Genomic DNA, 13870 nt, shown 5'->3' with positions numbered 1-13870 from the left:
ATATATATATATATATATATAATTTTTTTTTTTTTTTTTGGGGGGGGGGTTTCAACAAAATGGTCACACATATAGTCTGTTCAATTATCATTAGTGTTGATTTTATTTTTATATATTTTTATTCAAATTTTCATCTTAAAAATGTATAGAAATGTACAAAAGAAAAACAAAAAGAAACACGGCAACATGGAAATGTACGATGAAGCCTGTATATACCCTAAGTAATGAACCCATGGAAACCAACATAGATTGCCATAAAAGACATTAAAAATTAATTTGCAAGTTTCTATCAAAGATTCAACATTAATGGAGACAATTAAGTATAGAATAAAGACAAAGAGAATTAAAGAAAAAGAGATAAGGGAAAGAAAAAAAGAGACCAAACAACATGGGCCTATCGACAGGATGTCCAATAATATGTTAAGAAATATGAGCTTTAGGGTCAAATGGGGAAATTTTAGGATAGAAAGATTGTGAGGTCAGGGTTTTTCATAAAGGATATTTAGGGGAGCCATACCTCTTTAAAATGGGAATATCGGTCATGCAGCTACGCCGATAAATCTTCCCTTCTCATAAGCTTATTTATTCAGCTATCTATTCTATAATTGAAGGAGTGTGCTGGGATTTCCAATATCTCTGAATTATCTCCCTGGCAGCCACTAAAATAAAAATTGAAAAAACTCTTTCTTAACTTTTGAGATTTTGGGAACATGCTATTATAGTGCTATTTGGGGGGTTTGGGGCACTGTCTCTGAGGCAAAAGTGCTGTATATGTTAAAAACGCTGTTCCAAAATGGGCGCAAGGCAGGGCAACTCCACCATATATGTTGCATGGTACCTACATGAGATAGGCATTGCCAACATTGGTCTGATGTATTTGGAAATATTTTGTGTAATATCTAGAGGCAGTGATACCATCTGGTGATGACTTTGAAATTCTATTCCTTTATTTTGCTTGCAACAGAAGATTTTTGAGTCCATATACAGAATTTACAAACTTCTTCCTCCTAGAAAGTGACTCCTAGTTCCCTTTCCCATTCCATAAAATAAGGGGGTTTGTCAGAAAAACATCTCAGGAGAAAGTTATAGAGAAATTAAACCGTATGTGTAGGGGGAGTCTGGTTGTGTACATAGAGATCCAAAAATAGTAAGGGGACAATGAAGGTCACCTCTGGTTTTTAATGAGTTATAGAAATTAGGAAGTTGGAAGTACAATAACTACCTACTTGGATAACAGGGCCAAAAAATTATTCACTTATGTCAAAGGTTTTAGACCAGTTGAATCAATAACATCAATCATTAGGAAACAGGGTTTAGAAGTAACAGAAGAGGAAGAGGGCTTTAATCACAACCCTGGAGGGAATTTGTGATTGCCTGTGAGTGGTGTTAGTGGACTTATATAAGAAGATAATAAAGGAATATTAAGTAATCGGTCCCAGATTTTAAGGGTTGCCAAAACACAAGAATGTATAGAGTTTGCCTGAGGACGTAAGGATGGCAAGATCCACGGTAAAGACATCATAGGATAAGGAGATAGTGTTTCCTCATTATTTTTGTTTTAACTTCTTTCCTAGTTTTCCTGGATGAATTGAAGTATGCAGCAAAATGTAGCCTACTTTAGAAAGACACAAGACACAGGGCAAATTCCCATGTCCACGCTGATTATTGTTGTATATTTTAGAACCGCTGACTGTTAAAAAATTAATTTTTACATGTTTACCTTTTAACAGAGGCAATTTTTATATTGATTAGCTCCTAAACTGTATGCAGTGTTAGAACAGGGTTAGTTTGTTTTTCTCAAAAGCTAAAAAAATTTAGGTATATTTTGTACATAGCAGTGAATCTGGTTTTTAAAAGCATTCACTGCAAGTGAATATTCATGGTACATGAGTTTTAAACTACAATGACTGATTTAGCACAAGAGAATGATTGGTGACGGTTACAGCAACATGCCCTCAATTATAAACCATATAAACTGCTTTTTTAATATACACATGACAACTGCCACTGTTTTGTTTTAGGGTTATTATTTCCACATGGATAATCCATTTAGGGAATGTTCTGCTTCCTTTGAAGAAGGCATGAAGAAGTTTAAAGAAGGGGATTTGCCCTTGACTATTTTATACCTGGAAGCTGCCATTTTGCAAGACCCGAATGATGCAGAGGTAGAGTTCTGTAGTTCCCTGTTTATTTTCAATATTCTAGTAAGATCAGTTCTATTAAACAAAAGGTGTAAATGATAGCAGTGTTTAATTACCCATAGCAATGAATCCGATATCAGTGTTTTTTATAAGTTAAAAACTGATTTCAGGCTTTGTGTTTAGGGTTAATGCACATCGCAAAATGCATTTAGCAATTATAAATAAAGGCCTAAAAACGTCAAAGAAAGTTACATCTTTTTTGAAAAGCCTTGAAGTTAAAACCTTCCATGCTAATTAGGAAAAAAAAAGCAAACGTCATAAGCACAATTAGATGGTAGAGAATGGATTAAAGTATAAAAGCCAATTAGCTATTTAATTCTTGAGATCACCCCTGCTAATCTGGACAATGGAAATTCCAGGAAGGATCTGTAGTAGTTTAGATTGGAAGACAGTTAAAATGGAAAGATTAACCTAATCTCAAACATATTTTATTCCCTCATAGACCTAACAGTCAGGTTCCTATTATAGTCATTTCCATAAAATGTCTTGTTTTTGCTTGAATGTACCAAATAATCTGTTTGTTAATAATATTGATGTTAATATGTGTTCCTTTCCATATTTCCATATCTTTCTTTTCTCTCCTTCTCTGTACTAAAACTTTTTTAGGCTTGGCAGTACCTTGGTATCACTCAAGCAGAGAATGAAAATGAACAGGCTGCTATTGTCTCTCTACAGAGGTAATTAAAAGAAAATGAATTGAGTATTTTCTAAGCATATATTTTCTTCCAAATCTCTTTAACTATCACATTTCCCACTATCAAATTTAGGTTTGCCTTGCTCCTATCTTAAAGAAAGGTTGCTTTAATCACCTTTGATGTCATTATCAGCCTGTGAAAGTATTAACTCTGTGGTTGCTGAGAAGAGAGCAAGATCTGCAGGGAGCCTTATATCACATCCTATTCACATAGGACACCATGCAAAACTAGATGTTCGAAGAGTCCTTAGCCTTCACACACATTGCAGTCTAGGATGAGCCAGATGGGTTTGTGCAGGGGTGTACTATGAAATCAGTGGGCCCATGTACAAGATCAAAAGTGGGCCCTAGGCATCTAGAAGTACAACAATGCAGCATGCCACGGTGAAAAGTATGCATGGTTTAAAGTGAACTAAATATTGGGTGTGGCTTAAAGGGGGTGATGGTAAATAGAGTCTGAGATGACTTATATAGTGCAGAATGTGGTAATGTTAAATAAGGAATATACAGTGCGGAGTGTATGGTGGAGGGAGGAGTGTGCAGGGAGAGGTACAGCCATGGGTAGTATGTGCAGGAGAGGAGTGCGGAGTGTACGGCCGTGTGTAGCATATGCAGGAGAGGAGTGTGGAGTGTACAGTAGTGGGTAATATGTGCCAGAGAGGAGTGCAGAGTGTACGGTGGTGGGTAGTATGTGCAGGAGAAGAGTGTGGAGTGTACAGCAGGGGTAGTATGAGCAGGAGCGGAGTGTATCATGATAGGTAGCATGTACAGTAAAGGAGAGCAGAGTGTATTGCAGTGGGTAGTATGTACAGGAGAGGAGTGCGGAGTGTATGGTGGGAGGTAGTATGTGCAGGAGAAGAGTGCGGAGTGTACAGCAGTGGGTAATATGTGCAAGAGAGGAGTGCAGAGTGTACGGTGGTGGGTAGTATGTGCAGGAGAGGAGTGTGGAGTGTATGGCAGGGGTAGTATGAGCAGAAGAGGAGTGCGGGGTGTATCATGAAAGGTAGCATGTACAGGAAAGGAGTGCAGGTGTATGGCAGTGGGTAGTATGTGCAGGAGAGGGGTGCGGAGTGTATGGTGGGGGGTAGTATGTGCAGGAGAAGAGTGCGGAGTGTACAGCAGTGGGTAATATGTGCAAGAGAGGAGTGCAGAGTGTACGGTGGTGGGTAATATGTGCAGGAGAGGAGTGTGGAGTGTATGGCAGGGGTAGTATGAGCAGAAGAGGAGTGCGGAGTGTATCATGAAAGGTAGCATGTACAGGAAAGGAGTGCAGGTGTATGGCAGTGGGTAGTAAGTACAGGAGAGGAGTGTGGAGTGTTTGGTGGTGGGTAGTATGTACAGGAGAGGAGTACAGAGTGTATGGAGGTGGTTAGTATGTGCAGGAGAGGAGTGTGGAGTGTATGGCAGTGGGTAATATGTACAGAAGGAGTGCAGACTGTATAGCAGGGAGTAGTTAGTGCAGGGAGTGGAGTGTAGTACTACCTCCTGAACGTCTATCAGCCACTGCTATACCACCTTGGTGGATGACTTTTCAGAGGGACTACAGCAGTGAGTACAGTAGGTCTGGAAGAGCCCTAAGAGAAAAAAATCTCTAGCACATTCCTTACCAAAATTACTGCTGCCTGAATGTGTATCCCAATCTATTAAGACTGTCTTCAGTTTCATCTGTCCTTCTAGAAGTGGAGCAGCTCCCCTTCTTAAATGGCGAGCCTCCCCAAAAGCAACCAGCCCCTGTTCTAGCGACATCACAGTGACGTACTTCAGTAGGTCGCGTCCACCCCCACCAGTGGGTCATGCCCACCTTCACATCTTCTTTCTCCCCTCTTTGTGAAGGAGTTTGTGGCTTCAGCCCATTATATTATTTACACATCAGAACGCTGCTGGAGGGAGGAGCGAGCAGAATCCTCTCTTCCAGAAGCTTTTCCAGTCACTGCAATGCGCTGTACTAATCTCCAGCTGAATAACAGGGGTGTCATTACTCCTGTCATTCAGGCACTGACAAGCTCCCAGCGCCCCCTCCCCACAGGATGGCAACTTTTCCAGGACAAGTGCCCCTTTGGCATTCCCCTTGTCCCAGCCCTGCACAGAAAATCTCTGCGGCGGGAGAGAGATGGGGAAGAGCAGCCGTGATGGAAATCTCAGATCATCCATTGTGCAGTGTGTGACAGGGCACAGTGGGGCCCCCTTCCCTCTGGGCCCATTTGCATCGCACACTCTGCACACATGGATGATTTGCCACTGCTTTTGTGTAAAATTACCATCACTTAAAATCCATGAATTTAAAATCGGTGTCAATGAATAGAACCTTCTTAGGGAGTTTGCAGATCAGATATCTAGGGGCTGGTTTTCTCCTTGCTATTGATATGTGTGATGCCATCATGTGAAGATCAGTGAAGCTATCTAAAGCCCCTCCAGTGTAAGGAAAATAATCTACAGGTGGCACTGATTTCAAACAACTGCATAGTAACCACATATAAGGGAGCTTTTTTACCTGCCAAAGGATTTGTTTTTCTGTCTATCTAGTCCTGACATTTATATGCCTCTGCCCCTATAACACAGTCATGTCTGGCGATGGAGGGGGCCTGATCTTTCTGTGCTGCAGTATCATTTCAAATTGCAGGTCCCATTCCCTACTTTCACTCTGGGGATAGACAGTAAAAGGAGAAGCAGCCCACTGACTAGCTCATCTCTCTTTCGCTCTGCTTCCTCCCATCTCCTCTCATTGGCATGCTTTTTTCCTCTAGCACACTTAATTGGTTCCTTTTCTGCTTCTTCCTTTCCCTCTCTGAGCTCTGCTGTTCAGACTATAGAATAGACTACAAGGAGCTGTTACTAAGGCAAACTCAGGTACTTACACTGCTTGCATTTAAAGAAAATACATTTAAAGATATATTGATGAATACAAAACTGTATTAGGTGATAGGGAGGTTTTTTTTTTTGTATATCCTTTTTCAAGTTTTGACTTTATAATAAAGATTTGTATTTTATTTTACAGACCTTTGTGAGTGTGTTTGCTCCTCCTATATGTTTTTTATTTCTCAGTGTGCGTTCTATATGTATATATATATATATATATATATATATATATATATATATATATATATATATATATATATTTATCTGAAAATCTTAAAAAGCCCCCTTTTTAACTCTCAACTGGAGGGTTCAGGTTTGTTAGAGTGTTCTTTACATGTTTTTAAAAACTCAAATGGTGATTGGGATTTTTAACTTTAAACTATAATACTCCCCCTTGTGATCACTGGTCCCTTTTGCAAAGCTAAATTACATTGTTTTGCCACTTTTGCAGTCAAAACTAAGAAAACACCATTATATGCTTGTTATGTGTTCCCACTCACACAACATGCATTACAATTAAATATTTCTTACCCTTTAGAGAAGGAGAAGGTGTCATGGGTAGAGTGAGTGTGTCCCAAGTCATTACCATACAATGTAAGAAGCCTGGTGCCTATACCAGTAACTCTTTATTAGGATAGGCAGGGTTCAAATCTATGTTCAGTCGGCAATAAAGATATGCCTGCACAGTATAGACAGGGTTAATTATGGCAAACACAACTGCACAGCCCCCTTTTAAACAAAGAGATCTATATAGGATTGTTCCTTGCTGAAGGGTCCAGAATAAAGCATCTAAAAAGGTAAGTAAATATAAAGTTAGCAATTTGGCTACAAAAGTGAAAATGCACTTTAAGTTGTGTCTTTAAAATCTTACTGGAGTTTATTATTAGGATTAAATGTTTGATTCATTTTCAGTGCTACGGATTTTGAGAATTAGGCTAAGGGTTAAGTTTAAGAGATGAAATTGACATTAAGTATTAATGGTTAGTTTTAGAGGGTTGGATTGACTTTTACGACCTGAGTGAGAGTAGGGTTAAAGTGGAACTTTACCAATAACAACTTGCTACTTGCTGGAGGCTGCCATTTTAGTGAAGCCCAGAGCCCCCAAGCAGCAGTTAATCATAAAGTAGAACTAAACCTATCGATTTAACGGTTTTAAACAGTTACATTCCTGGAATGCTGGGATTGCTAACTGTCACATTTGCTTGTGTCCTCAACCAAACTGTCAAACCATCAAATGGCTGCTATCATAATTGATCACATGTGCAGCACCATGGCAGTTGCAGTTCAAACAGAAGCAGCTTCCTTGACTGTAAGGCCTCATGCACACTGGGCGTTTTTACAGCTGCTGTTTTTGGCATCAGACAATTTTTTCAACAGCCAGTAAACTCCTCAGCATATCTTTGCACACGTAGGCTGTTAACAGAAGTTTGGCTGGAAAAAAACCCCACAACTAGTGGGTTTTGAGAGGAGTTTTTCAGCTCTAACTCTGATAAAAGCTTAAAAATGCTGAAAAACACCAGAAAATGCTGAAAAACACGCACGGCTATTTGGTGTTTATCTAAGTTTTTGAGCCATAACTCTTGTGGGAGTATAGTTTTGCTAAAAAAAAAAAGCTAAAAAACGCTACAGCTGAAAAAAGCCAAAACACGCTGCTGCAAAGAAGCTGAAAAATCCTTCTACAGCTACAGCTTTCTACTGGTGTTTTGATAGCATCCAGTGTGTATGTAATTTTTTTTTATTCAAAAACATAAAATTGGCCCTTTAAGGCCTTTAGGCAGAAGTGATGCTTGACATCGCTCTGGTCTTTCAAGGGCATAGAGTTGAGTGGGGGCCATCTTGCCCTCACTCGACTTCCTGCCCATCAGGAGAGAGGATCGGATCGTTTTCCCTGCTACTGACAGCTCCGATATGTGGGGGAAAATGACCGGGAAGCGGCGGGAGGGGGGGGGAGCATCTCTCCTGCCGCCCACAAAAGTGATTCCGTGGCGAATCTGCCGCTAGGACTACTTTTATGTTAAAGCAGACCGCCCGCCTTGTAAGAAAATACAGAGGTTAGGGCAGCTATCTGCTGCCATAACTCCAGTATTTAACGTCAAAGTAGCAATGCAAATACACGATGGGTGGTCCAGAAGTGGTTAAGGCTGTCAGCAGGTCGGATTCTACAAACTAAGCAGTGCCTTAAAATGGAGAACTGAGCATGTGCAGAACAGGGTAAAATAGTGTATTACTGGATTTTAAACAGTATAGGTACTTATTTGTAATGCAGGACTTCATTTTCTGACTAAAGTTCCACTTTAAGTAGTAGGGTCAGGCTAAAGTTTGTGTTGAGGTTAGGAGTCAGATGGAATTGATCAAACTTTAAAGCGATTTTAAATTCAAAAATAAATATTTATTATATTGCAGCTTACCAATTCTTGGATGCGATTCTTGAATTCTTACCAATTCTTGGATGCGATTTCTGCATTTGTTTTCTTTCCTTATTTTCATTTTGGATCATAGTGATCCAGGATGTCTCCAAGCCTTCTTCCTAGAACAGAACTTACACTGAAAAGGGACCTCATCTGTGGGTGGTGATTGAGGGGACAATTTTTCGGAGAATCTTATGCATAACTAAGGGAAGCGTTTCTAGAAGATAAACGGATGAAGAGACAGCTTCTGGGGCCAAATTTAAAAAGGAGATAAGTGTCATTAGGTGCATGCATGAGGGTCCAAATCAGGTGGGTGGGAGGTAGCATTCCTGGGGACATATATGAAATAGATGTTGCATGAATAAGTTGAAAAGTTGCTGTTTGTGGAACAGAAAAGTATCTGTGGGCTTATGCATGATGTGCTGCAGTTGAGGTAATAATGCTATTACTGATGCTATATTAGTAATAATACTGATGTTATAGTGTAATAGTACAATTGATGTTATTACAGTGCTGCTTCCATTGGTATATCTGTGCTTTACTCTAACTGAGAAATCTTTTACCCATGTGATTTTATATGCTTGACAATGAGGATGATTTAGTTTGATCCAAGCTTGCAGCCTCTCAGTTCCCATGTCGCATAGATTTGCCCTGTTTGTGTCAGTGCCTGGTAAGAAAGCTTCATACATGTCTCTGAGTGACAGTAATTCTGAGATAGCAATGGAATGTCTTGTGCAGCTTTGCATTCTTTTGGATGGTAGTTATGGTGTTATTATATTTTTTTAGACGCATGGAAGGACACAGTATAGGTCAGGCTTGTGGTCATGAACAGCCATGATTAGTCATTAAAAAAAATGAAATATTGTTTATTATAATAGATTTTTTTAAATGATATCACGCAATATAGAATATAATTTTTTACCTTATGGAGGTAACTTTAGGTAGATTTTGGTGAGAATTAATAAGCATATCATTCATGAATGCCTAAATGCAGATTAAACATATGCAAATCCCGATATATGTTTAGCTGTTCGCTTGGAATTCAGCTTTAATACCAACCCATATGTCCCTTTGGCATTTTGCAGGATACATTTATAAATAATCAACTCCATAGAAGTTCTTAATAAAAAAAACAAGCATGGTGGTTCTAAATTATTACAGGCCATAGATGGAGTGAATATCTTTTCTGCAAAACAGACAGTGATGACAGGGGAATCTCTCCCGCCGAGCCATTGTATAATCCCTGGCGGGGCATCAAAAGCCATCCCTGCCGGGAGAACACAGTGATTATTACTAGAGGCTAGAAATAGAAGGACTGTAGGACGCTTCTGTGGGAGCGATCTGTCTTTACAACACACAATGTTGGCTTCCTGGGTGGGTGAATGGTTTCTTAGCTGTCCCTAGGGCCTCTCTTCCAGAGAGCAGAAGCACGCTCCAAAGGTAAACATGAAAGGAAAAAAGGAAGGCGCCTCTAAGTGCAGTGTAAAACCATTTAACCACTTTCCCACCGGAGGATTTTGCAGCTTAAAGCGGAGTTCCGGGCAGAGAAACGTTTTTTTGTTGAACATACCCCCGGGACAGTCAGGGCTAGCACATTCCACAATGGCTAGCCTCTGATCTGTCCCGGTTCGCACTTACCTTTTAGAAGAAATACTTACTTAGAAATTTTCTTCCACAGCGTTTCCATCTCGGTTGTGGGCAGCTGAAGCCGGCGCGGTCCTCTTCTCTGTCTTCTTTCGCGTCTTCGTGTCCCAGAATGCACTGCACCGGCCCCTCTCGTCACTTCCGGCGCGGCGCCGCATTCCTAAACAGCTTCTGGGCATGCCCAGAAGCTGTTTAGCAGGGGAATGCGGCGTCGCCCGGAAATGACGAGTGGGGCCGGTGCGGCGCATTGATTCCTGGGAGCTATGACGTTTAGCTCCCAGGAATCATCGCGAGGCAGGAAGTGACGGGGTGAGCCGCGGCGCTGGAGGAGGAAGCAGTCATAGGTGAGTATTTACGATCGTCAATAAAAAGGTGAGTAAACAAAAAAATAAAAAATAACTATCCAATTCCTTTTCAGGTGCGGCATACCTAGCAGAGGGGCACAAAAAAAAAAATCTTTTTTGTGCCCGGAACTCCGCTTTAAAGACCAGACCCCTTTTTTCAACTTGGCACTTTGTGACTTTAACTGATAATTGCTCGGTCATGCAATGCTGTACCTAAACGAAATTTACGTCCTTTTTTTCTCACAAACAGAGCTTTCTTTTGGTGGTATTTGATCGCCTCTGCGCTTTTTATTTTTTGCGATATTAATAAAAAAAGAGCGAATATTTTGCAAAAAAATGACATTTTCAACTTTGTCTTTTAAAAAATATCCAATATACTCAATTTATGTCATTTTTTTTTGCCAAAATATATTTAGCTACATGTCTTTGACAAAAAAAAAATCAATGAGCGTATTTTTATTGGTTTGCGCAAAAGTTATAGCGTCTACAAACTATGGTGTAAATAGTGAAATTTACGCAGCTTTAATTTCTGACTGCCAATCTCATTTCATGAAGTGCTAAAATGGCGGGGCAGTACAAAACCCCCCCAAACTACCACTTTTTGGAAAGTAGACATCCTAAGGAATGTCCTGACAGGCATGTTGAGCTCATTGAATATTTCATTTTTTTGTCACAGGTGTTTGAAAAATGACTAAAAAAAATTTTTTTTTTTTTTTTACACAAAGTTGTCATTGAAATGATATATTGCTCACACATGCCATGGGTATATGTGTAATTACACCCCAAAATATATTCTGCTGCTTCTCCTGAGTACAGGGATACCACATATGTGGGACTTTTTGGGAGCCTAGCTGTGTAGGGGTCCCCAAAAACAAATCACCACCATCAGAATTTCAAAGGGCGTACATTTTTCATTGCATTTTCTCACTACCTCTAACGGTTTAGGAGGCCCTGAAATGTCAAGATACCACAAAACCCCCCCAAATGACCCCATTTTGGAAAGTAGACACCCCAAGCTGTTTGCTGAGAGGCATGGTGAGTCCATGGAATATTTTATATTTTGCCACAAGTTTTGTGAAAATTACAATTTTTTTTTTTAATTTTTTTTTTTTACACAACGTTGTCACTAAAAGATAAATTTCTCACACATGACATGGGTATATGTGGAATGACACCCCAAAATACATTCTGCTGCTTCTCCTGAGTATGGGGATACCCCATGTGTGAGACTTTTTGGGAGCCTAGCTGTGTACAGGACCGCAAAAGCCAATCAACACTCTCAGGTTTTCTAATGGCGTAAATTGTTCATGTCATCTCTGCACTACCTGTCACAGTTTCGCAGGCCCTAAAATTCCAAGATAGCACAAAACCCCCCCAAATGACCCCATTTTGGAAAGTAGACACCCCAAGCTATTTGCTGAGAGGCATGGTGAGTCCATGGAATATTTTATATTTTGCCACAAGTTCCGGGAAATATATATATATATATATTTTTTTTTTTTTTTACACAAAGTTGTCAGTAAATGATATATTGCTCACACATGCCATGGGTATATGTGAACTGACACCCCAAAATACATTCTGCTGCTTCTCCTGAGTACAGGGATACCCCATGTGTGAGACTTTTTTGCAGTCTAGCCGAGTACACGACCCCGAAAACCAACCTCCACTTTCAGGCTTTCCAAGGGCGTAAATTGTTGATTTCACTCCTGACTACCTATCACAGTTTCGGAGGCCCTAAAATTCCAAGATAGCACAAAACCCCCCCAAATGACCCCATTTTGGAAAGTAGACACCCCAAGCTATTTGCTGAGAGGCATGGTGAGTCCATGGAATATTTTATATTTTGCCACAAGTTCCGGGAAATATATATATATATATATATATATATATATTTTTTTTTACACAAAGTTGTCAGTAAATTATATATTGCTCACACATGCCATGGGTATATGTGAACTAACACCCCAAAATACATTCTGCTGCTTCTCCTGAGTACAGGGATACCCCATGTGTGAGACTTTTTTGCAGTCTAGCCGAGTACAGGACCCCGAAAACCAACCTCCACTTTCAGGCTTTCCAAGGGCGTAAATTGTTGATTTCACTCCTGACTACCTATCACAGTTTCGGAGGCCCTAAAATTCCAAGATAGCACAAAACCCCCCCAAATGACCCCATTTTGGAAAGTAGACACCCCAAGCTATTTGCTAAGAGGCATGGTGAGTCCATGGAATATTTTATATTTTGCCACAAGTTCCGGGAAATATATTATTATTATTTTTTTTTTGTTTTTTTTACACAAAGTTGTCAGTAAATGATATATTGCTCACACATGCCATGGGTATATGTGAAATGACACCCCAAAATACATTCTGCTGCTTCTCCTGAGTACAGGGATACCCCATGTGTGAGACTTTTTTGCCGTCTAGCCGAGTACAGGACCCCGAAACCAACCTCCACTTTCAGGCTTTCCAAGGGCGTAAATTGTTGATTTCACTCCTGACTACCTATCACAGTTTTGGAGGCCATGAAATGCCAAGACAGCACAACCCCCCCCCCCAAATGACCCCTTTTCGGAAAGTAGACAACCTGAGCTATTTGCAGAGAGGCATGTTGAGTATTTTGCAGATCTCACTTTTTGTCACAAAGCTTTGGAAATTGAAAAAAGAGGAAAAAAAATGCATTTTCCTGTTTTTTCTTCATTTTCCAAAAAAAATTAGAGCTGCAAAATACTCACCATGCCTCTCAGCAAATAGATTGGAGTGTCTACTTTGCAAAATGGGGTAATTTGGGGGGGTTTTGTGCCATCTTGGCTTTTTATGGACTTCAAAAGTGTGATAGGTAGTAAGGAGTGAGATCAACAATTTACGCCCTTGGAAAGCCAAAAGGTGCGCATTGGATTTCCGGGTCCTGTACGCGGCTAGACTGGCAAAAAGTCTCACACATGGGGTATCATTGTACTCAGGAGAAGCAGCAGAATGTATTTTGGGGTGTCATTTCACATAAACCCATGGCATGTGTGAGCAATATATCATTTACTGACAACTTTGTGTAAAAAAAAATAAAAAAATAAAAAAAAAATTTTTTCCCGAAACTTGTGGCAAAATATAAACTATTCCATGGACTCCCCATGCTTCTCAGCCAGTAGCTTGGAGTGTCTACTTTGCAAAATGGGGTCATTTGGGGGGGTTTTGTGCTATCTTGAAATTTCAGGGCCTCTGAAACTCTGACAGGTAGTCAGGGGTAAAATCAGCAATTTAGGCCATTAGAAAACCTGAAGATGTGGACTGGTTGTCGGGGTCGCGTACACAGCTAGGCTCCCAAAAAGTCTCACACATGGGGTATCCCTGTACTCAGGAGAAGCAAAAGAATGTATTTTGGGGTGTCATTTCACATATTCCCATGGCATGCATGAGCAATATATCATTTAGTGACAACTTTCTGTAAAAAAACAACAACAAAAAAAATAATAATAATTTTCCCGAAACTTGTGGCAAAATATAAAATACTCCATGGACTCACCATGCCTCTCAGAAAAAAGCTTTGGGTGTCTACTTTTCAAAAAGGGGTCATTTGGGGGGTGTTTGAACTGTCCCGGCATTTTATGCTCAATCTTAGCCACACATCACCCACTCTTCTAACCACTTGAAAATCAAGCCTTTTCTGTGCCTTTTTGTTTACATGAAAAAATATTTTTTTTTTACTAGAAAATTACTTTGAACC

At 40.0% G+C, this 13870-nt stretch overlaps 1 protein-coding gene across 6 annotated transcripts in view; it reads left to right on the top strand.

Moving 5' to 3' along the window:
- PEX5L (peroxisomal biogenesis factor 5 like) overlaps positions 1-13870 on the top strand; it is a 396344-nt gene that overhangs the window by 354140 nt on the left and 28334 nt on the right. For all 6 annotated transcript variants that reach the window (XM_082252037.1, XM_082252035.1, XM_082252034.1 and 3 more), the window contains 2 exons: positions 2022-2165; positions 2808-2878. In XM_082252037.1, the coding sequence (XP_082108163.1) occupies positions 2022-2165; positions 2808-2878 (215 nt within the window). The remainder of the gene's footprint in view (positions 1-2021; positions 2166-2807; positions 2879-13870) is intronic.

This window comes from Pelophylax lessonae (genome assembly GCF_965119305.1).
Source record: "Pelophylax lessonae genome assembly, chromosome: 3".
NCBI classification, from domain to species: domain Eukaryota; kingdom Metazoa; phylum Chordata; class Amphibia; order Anura; family Ranidae; genus Pelophylax; species Pelophylax lessonae.
Note: the sequence above shows the minus strand (reverse complement) of the source record. Positions and strands in the feature narration are given on the sequence as shown.